At 39.9% G+C, this 8,767-nt stretch overlaps 1 protein-coding gene across 1 annotated transcript; it reads left to right on the top strand.

Annotated features, from left to right (window-relative positions):
• Window positions 1–894: 894 nt before the first annotated feature.
• LOC139317155 (sialidase-3-like) lies at window positions 895–4,924 on the top strand. Its single transcript, XM_070944113.1, has 2 exons — window positions 895–1,095; window positions 3,929–4,924. The coding sequence occupies exons 1-2, from the start codon at window positions 895–897 to the stop codon at window positions 4,922–4,924; spliced, it is 1,197 nt and encodes a 398-aa protein (XP_070800214.1).
• Window positions 4,925–8,767: the final 3,843 nt, after the last annotated feature.

Genomic DNA, 8,767 nt, shown 5'->3' with positions numbered 1-8,767 from the left:
GATGCACCTGTGCGTGTCCATGCGTCGACCCGGGGCATCCCGTGCGGGATGTGCTCCTCTTGAAGCGCGCCGCGGCTTGGCTGCAAAACCCGAGGCATTTCAATGAAAGGAAGTAGTTGCTGCCGTGGACTGTCCAGGAGCAGTGGCCGGCGCAGCGTCCGGATTTCTGCCCCTGCGCCCACCCACCCATCCCCCTGTCGATCCAGCCGCCCCCGCCACGGCTTTGCTTTCTTTTTTTCAACCTCAAACCATTTGGCGATGCGCTGCGAGATGAGGCTGGCGCCCGCGGGCGCCGAGAAACCTCCATCCCTCCATCCCTCCCGGTAACTCCGCGGTTGCTGGGCCCTCCAGGTGGAGCCCCGTGGGAGTCCCACGTCAAGCCGGCTGAGCAGGCCCGGCGGGAGAGGAGCTGAGGAGCGGAGGAGGAGGACGAAAAGACCAGGGCGCTTCGAGCTTGGCGATCCTCGCGGAGCGCTTGCAAGCAGGGGCGCGAATCCGCAGCGCTGTGAGTGGGGTTGGGGAGCGCGGAAGGAGTGGGGGAAATCCCCGGGACAGAGGAAGGGACAGTCCTGGAGGAGGGGGAGTCTTGGGGAGGGGTAATGGGGAGTCGAGGGGGGAAAGGAAAAACTGGAGGGGGGAATGGGGAATTCAGGGGGAAGGAGAATCTTTGGGGAGGGGGGATTCAGGGGGAGGGGGAATACAGAGGAAGGAAAAGGGGGATTCTGGGAGAGGGAAATCCTGGGGAGAGGGAAGGGGGATTATGGGGAGGGGAAAGGATAATCCTGGGGAGGGGGAAGAAACTCCATCTCCTCTGCATACTGGGGTGGGCTGAAATTGCTACTGCTGAAGATTAGAAATGTTGGCTTACTTTGGCCTCTCCTGTCTCCAGAGAAGATGGCAGAGACTTCGGGGGTCTCTGAGAAGGTGACCCTCTTCCGCCAGGAGGGGGGCCTCACTTACCGCATCCCTGCTCTGCTCTACCTGTCTTCGGAGTCCACCTTCCTGGCCTTTGCGGAGGAACGCATCTCACCCCAGGACGAACACGCCAAGTTCCTGGTCATGCGACGTGGCCAGAAAGAGGGCCTGTCTGTGAAGGTAACCCTGCAGCCCCAAAGTAGCCATGATTCCCAGTTCACTACCTCTGTTCATTATACCTCCCACCTGTTCTGACCCAGCTCCCCAAACACGACAAACCCTCTGAAGTGAACTCATATAAGGAAAATTTGTACTAAATGTTTCGGCTAGATTAGTCAAAATGTTTAAAAACATGTTCTCACTATGTTGGAAATGTAATCAAATTCTGGTTACATATCATATGTGGTGGTCATGTACAAAAGCAAAAAAAAAAAAAGGACTAAAATACATACGTGGTTAGAAAAAATGTTAACGCAACATATGAAAAAGGGAATGTATATTTAACATTACATGTTTTGACAGCAGGAATAATTGTATTTCCACAATGCTGGAAAAACGAGGAAACACCCACAGACAAACTAATTAAGAAAATATTAGACTGTGCAGAAATGGACAGATTGACACTGAAGATAAAAGAAAAAGAAGGCACAGAATATTTTCAAACTTGGGATTTGTTTTATCAATGGTCGGCTAATAGAGGTAGAAACTAGGAGTTTAATATTGCTATGTAAACAAATTGACTTAGACAGTACGCAGTTCATTATGTACTTATTGTTTATAAAGAGAAAAGATGCAAATAATATATATATAAAAAGAAATCTGTATGAGCACGGTGGCACAGTGGCTAAAATGCAGAACTACTATTTCTGCTACTGCTGGCTGGCTGCAGTTTGGCGATTCGATTCTGAATGGCTCAAGTTTGACTCAGCCTTCCATCCTTCCATCCGAGGTTGGTAAAATGAGGACCCAGATTATTGGGGGCAAAATGCTAATTCTGTAACTGCTCAGACAGGGCTATAAAACACTGTGAAGCGATATATAAGTCTAACACTCTAAGTGCTATTGCTACTAGCAGAGAAAAAGGGAGCTGAAGTTGCCAGAACTTGGGGCGAGAGTGACCACGTCATATTGGAATTCATTATAAAACAGACACAAGCAACAGAACATAATGAAACCGGTTTATTAGATTTTAAAAGAGCTGATTGTAACAAACTCAAGAGAGAGTTTGGGGAGGATCCCGTGAATGAAATTTTTAAAGGAGAAATCAACTAAAGAAGCTTGGGAAACTCTGAAAAATATTACAAAAGCCCAGTCCAGTTCAATATCACTATAAAAGAAAAACAAGAGGACCAAGTAAAAACCAGCACTCTCATACCAACTGAGAGGGGAAAAAAGGATAAGTATACAAAAAATGGAAAGAGGGACACATAACTGAGGCAGTTAATACCACTTTACAAAGCCCTAGTAAGATCAGACTTGGAATACTGGATCCAGTTCTGGTCACCGGAGTATAAAAAAGATGTTGAGACTCTGGAAAGTGTGCAGAGAAGAGCCACAAGAATGATTTGAGGGCTGGAGGCTAAAACATACAAAGAACAGTTACGGAAATTGGATACGTCTAGTCTAATGAAAAGAAGGACTAGGGGTCACATGAGAGCAGTCTTCCAATAATTGAGGGGCTCCTACAAAAACAAAGGTGGTCAAACTATTTTCCAAAGTACCAAAAGGCAAGACAGGAAACAATGGATGGAAACTAACCAAGGAGAAAAGCAACCTAGAACTAAGGAGAAATTTCTTAATGGTGAGAACAATCAACCAATGGAATAACTCGTCTTCAGAAGTTGTGGGTGTCCCATCTCTGAAGGCTTTCAAAAAGAGATTGGACAACTACTGTTTTTCCCCGAAAATAAGACCTATTTTTTTTGCACAACGAAATAAGTGCTTGGCTTATTTTCAGGGAGGTCTTATTATTTTGGGGTGCATGGAGCAAGTCGGGGGTCCTCTTGCCATCTTACCTGATTTCCAGCTCTGTCTCCCTAACCAGATGAAATGGTAGGGACTCGCTGCGCATGTGAACAAATAAATATATAAAATGTGCTTAAATATTTTGGGGAGGCCTTATTTTCAGGGGAGGGCTTATTTTGTGGGGAGGCCTTATTTTCACAGAAGGGTTTATTTTCAGGGGAGGTCTTAATATCCAAGGGAGGTCTTATTTTAGGGTAAACACAATATTTGTTTGAAATTATATAGGGTCTCCTATCCAAGGGCTGGACTAGAAGACCTCCAAGGTCCCTTCTACAGCTGATCGTCACACGGGCATGCGTGACAGAAACGCAAAAGACAAACAGGCAAGGCTGCACGTGCCAGGCAATATGGTTTTGCCTGCCACTTTGGGCATCCGTCCAGGGATGAAATGCTACCCTTTTGCTCCAGTTCAGCAGGAAATTCTGCTTTCTAGCGAAGCTAAATCGCACGGCACAGCTGATCCCCCCCCCATCGCTCGTCTACTTACCTTCCCAAGCCTCCTTTTGGTATGTTCTGTGTATGCACGCATGCATATAGCGTGTTTGGTGCACATTGCGCATGCAGCGCGCATTTGGCGTGCGGCACATTTGGCGATTTTACCACTGCACACGTGCCATAGGTTTGCCATCATGGTTCTATATCATGTTCAAGGGCTGGACTAAAAAACCTCCAAGGTCCCTTCTAACTCTATTATTCTATGTTCTATATTCTGTGTATATAAAGCATGATTTATGGCTTAGTGTTGTGCATGAATTAGAACACTGTGGCTTGTATTCAAACCAATATATAGCTTAGTGGGCTGCATGAAGTAGAACCCTGGCGTGCTGCATAACTGGCTTAAAAAAAACATGGTTTATTGCAAAATAAGCGATGCAATAGCTGAAATAAGTCCCCAGCCTCTTCTTTCTTTTCACCAAAGAAAGCCGACATGATTTGCCAGGCTCTGATGCACAGTTTCACATCTGACCATTTCGTATCTTCTCTCTAGTGGGGTCCCCTGCAAACTCTGGAGACCGCCGTCCTACCCGAATATCGCACCATGAGTCCGTGTCCAGTGTACGATGCAAAGAAAGGCACAATTTTCTTGTTCTTCATCTGTGTGGAGGCCAATGTGTCAGAATGGAGTCAGATCAACATGGGTAGAAACGCTGCCAGGCTGGGCTACATCTTCAGCAAAGATGGTGGACGCACCTGGAGCCCAATGACGGACTTGACCGAACAGGTGATTGGACATGATGTGAACAACTGGGCCACATTTGCCGTGGGACCAGGCCACGGGGTGCAGCTGAGCTCTGGGCGGCTGGTTGTCCCAGCCTACACTTATTATATCCACAAACATCTGGTTGGACACCCGACCTTCTCTTACACCAAACCTCACTCCTTCGCCTTCTACAGCGACGATGGTGGGAAGACGTGGCTGAAGGGACACCTTCTCCAGCAACCATTACGGACATCGGAGTGCCAAATGGCAGAGTTGGTGGACCGGAATAATAGCCTGGTGTTATACTGTAACGCCCGCAGCAGTGACGGATACCGGATCGAAGCCTTCAGCAGAGATGGTGGGCATCTCTTCGAAGCCCCCTTCAAGTGTCTGAAGCTGCAGGAACTTAATGATGGTTGTCAAGGTAGCGTGGTGAGTTTTCCTTCACCACAACTGGGGTCTGAATCTTCTTTAGCCTCCTCAAAGACCCCCGAATTGTGGCTGATCTTCTCCCATCCCACTAGCCGAAAGACACGTGCAGATCTGGGCATCTACTTGAACCCCTGTCCGTTGAAGGAAAATTCCTGGAAGACACCCTGGATCTTGAACACAGGACCCAGTGGCTACTCAGATCTGGCTGTGTGCACAGGGGAAGATCCTCTCTTTTTTGGCTGCTTGTTTGAATGTGGAATATCGATGTACTACGAAGAGATTGCCTTCCAATTGTTCAGTGGTGCAAAACTCCTGAAAACCCAGAACACATCCTCTGCAGAAGAGAATTAACTCCCTCCAAGCCAGGCCCACATCTCTGGGGCCCATCAGCATCAGAGAAGGATTAAATCACACACTTTTTATACATATTTATTTTTATGGAAGAAAAATTTAACGGAGTTTTAAAAAACATAATAGAAACTGAAAGGAAACTAAAGGCAAGAAAGAAAAAGAGTAAATAGTGAAAAAAGAAAATATGAAAAAAATAGAATTATATAGAATTATATAGATTATACAAAGCATGATACAAACTGAAAGGAAACTAAAGGCAATAAAGAAAAAAAGTAAATAGTGAAAAAAGAAAATATAAAAAAATAGAATTATATAGAATTATATAGATTATATAAAACATAATACAAACTGAAAGGAAACTAAAGGCAATAAAGAAAAAGAGTAAATAGTAAAAAAAAGTATGAAAAAAATAGAATTATATAGATTATACAAAGCATGATACAAACTGAACGGAAACTAAAGGCAATAAAGAAAAAGAGTAAATAGTGAAAAAAGAAAATATGAAAAAAAATAGAATTATATAGACTTCCGGTTTGGCGTCACGGCAAGATAGTCAGGGAATTAGCGGGCTCCGATGAGCCCCACGAAAACCCCAGCTGACGAACCGCTGCTGATGGGTCTGGGAACCAGAACTGTCCTGTAAGGACGGGGAAGAAAGAGAGACACCTCGGACAGCCAAGAGGAACAGGCAAGTTCCTCGAAGGTCGGAGGGAACTCTCTGTGACTCGACGGCAGGGAATGGCAGCCATGGAGGCTGCCTCGAAGCTGGGACAACCGGATTAAGTATAGAGCTGGAGAGAGGAGAGGAAAAGAATGGAGTTTTTCTGAAGCCGGGTGAGTGACAGCCAACCCAGGCTTGAAATAACAACAAGGGAACCCTTCAATTATAAGACCCCTAATGATGAAATAGCGGCTAAGAAGCACAGGGGCAAAGAAGATTTTCCCCTGTGCTTTAAAGAGATAAAAACCCAATAGAAAATTGATTTCTAAACAACCTATTTGGAAATTTTAAAAAACTAGATATGTTCAATGGATTGGAAAGAAATAAATAGATCCTTTCCCCCCCCCCCACCTTCTTTTTTAAAATTTAAGAAAAACAACGAGAATGGATAATAAGCTTTAAAAAAGAAATGATGTATAAATAAAAGGGAAAAAAGGGAAAAAGAAGTGAGAAGAGCTATTTAAATTTGGACTGGACTTTAAATATGATCTGATACTTTTAAAACAAAAAAGGAAAAGAGAAGCCAAGTAAGATAGTTATGTAATTGAAACAAAATGGATACTTATTAAACAATTGGAACTGTGGATTGCAGAGAGACAACTTCTGGAATAAAAAGGAATATTGCAACTTGGTTTTTGCTTTGGAAAATTGTGAACTTTACAGATAACAACCGTGAGAACTTGTGGGGGATGATCTTCTTGTCTGCAAGTGGTTTGAATTTTGGAGCGAAAAAAAAAAGAAAATTAGAAAGAAGAGAGCACAACTGAACTCTTATAATTGGAATAATATTAACTTAAAAAGAAAAATGGCGCAGGAGTTAGAGAAGGAACAAATTGACTTATTTGACTTGGAAAATGGAAATAAGAGAAACCATTAAAATGTTGTACAGAGGACAAAAATTTGAGGATACAGAAGTTGAAATGGAGTATACATAAACGGACAAGAAGAGGAAGATGGAGAAATAAGATACAGAGAAGGACAATAAAGAAGATAAAGACAATGTGATTAAATATGAATCAGTACTGAACATGTGAATAGTAATAATAAAAAGGAGGTTTTCAGAGATTTTATTGGGATTAACAATAATATAATGATGATTACACTGGGATTAACAGTGAATGATAAAAGAATATAAAGTTGGACAATATTAAGGAAAATAAAAAAGTCCAGGACTTGGATTTATAAAATGACTATATTGAGATTAACAATGATAATAGAAATGTGAGAAGAAATAAGTTACAGATATTTAGAAATGAAATATGGATTGAAGCTACCGTATTTTTTGGAGTATAAGACACACCGGAGTATAAGATGCACCTACCTTTTTTGTTTTGTATTTTTTATAAAAAGTTTTTTTTTTATTTTTTAGACAAACACACATACAAACATACAATGTATTTTCTTTGAACAGGGTATTTGGCCGGTTCACAAATTTAAACAGCGTTTAGTCATTTCAATTAAATTTACAATTTCTATATTTCCTTTTTGCCATATTTATTCCTCATCTATTTTTTTAAAAAAAACAAATATTACCCTTCATCCTCATCTCTAATCTTAATCAAATTCAATTTTTCCCTTCTATTCTATATTATACCCCTTCCCATTGTCATCTATTTTTATATCCATCCTCACATTGGTTAATTATGTAATATTACAGTTGCTCAATTCAAATTCAACATTTTAATATAAATCAATTAGTTATATAACTACCTTTTTTGTATATTAATCAATATGAACATGAATATTCCAATTATTTCCATGCAATCCAATTACAAATCCATTAATTATATTTACCAATAATAATAAACCAAATAATTTCCCCCATATATTCCTCCAAACCACAATTTAACCATTTCTGCTTTCAACACAATATACAATTAATAGTATGTCAATTATTACAATTCCCTAGTTAAATAGAGCTTTCCCCTTATGTTACTCATTTTCACATCTTAAACTCTCCCAACTTGTAGTTTTGTAGTTTAACTTGTAGTTTTATATACCGGTAAATAATTATATTGTATAACTATATATACAGCAAAATTAGATACTCAGGCTTACCTGAGCATCGTGAGGTAAATCAACACAGTAGGAAGATCATGAGGTAAATTACAGAGCCCACAGAAGAAAAAGGCGGGAGGGGGAGGGAACCTCCCTCTCCACGCCCACACAACCAATCACAGCACAGATTGCCTCATCCCTGAACCAGCCCTCTCCAATCAATCAACCGCAGCTGTGTGTTATGGATCATTGTACAACCCCCCCCCCCCCGACTCCAGCTACCAAATTTAAATATCTTAACATTTTCCCCTCTCTAAAGAATAGGAATGGAATGGAATGGAATGGAAAATAGAAAATAGAATAGATTACAACAGAGAAGAGAAGAATAGAATAGAATAGAATAGAATAGAATAGAATAGAATAGAATAGAATAGAATAGAATAGAATAGAATAGAATAGAATAGAATAGAAAACAGAAAACATAAAATAGAAAATAGAAAATAATAGAAAATTGAATAGATTAGAATAGAAAATAGAATAGATTACAATAGAGAAGAATAAAGAATAGAAAAGAGAATAGAGAATAGAGAAAAATAGTAGAGTAGAATAGAATAGAATAGAAAATAGAAAATAATAGAAAATAGGAAATAATAGGAAATAGAAAATAATAGAAAATAGAATAGATTACAATAGAAAATAGAAAATAATAGAAAATAGGAAATAATAGGAAATAGAAAATAATAGAAAATAGAATAGATTACAATAGAAAATAGAATAGATTACAATAGAAAATAGAATAGATTACAAGAGAGAAGAATAAAGAATAGAAAAGAGAATAGAGAATAGAGAAAAATAGAGAGTAGAGTAGAATAGAATAGAATAGAAAATAGAAAATAATAGAAAATAGGAAATAATAGGAAATAGAAAATAATAGAAAATAGAATAGATTACAACAGAAAATAGAAAATAATAGAAAATAGGAAATAATAGAAAATAGAAAACAATAGAAAATAGAATAGATTACAATAGAAAATAGAATAGATTACAATAGAAAATAGAATAGATTACAAGAGAGAAGAATAAAGAATAGAAAAGAGAATAGAGAAGAATAGAGAGTAGGATAG

Source organism: Pituophis catenifer, unplaced genomic scaffold (genome assembly GCF_029215685.1).
Source record: "Pituophis catenifer annectens isolate HBS135680 unplaced genomic scaffold, rPitCat1.0.hap2 SCAF_4, whole genome shotgun sequence".
Classification (NCBI taxonomy): domain Eukaryota; kingdom Metazoa; phylum Chordata; class Lepidosauria; order Squamata; family Colubridae; genus Pituophis; species Pituophis catenifer.
The sequence above is the reverse complement of the archived record's forward strand: the minus strand, read 5'-3'. Positions and strand labels throughout refer to the sequence as shown.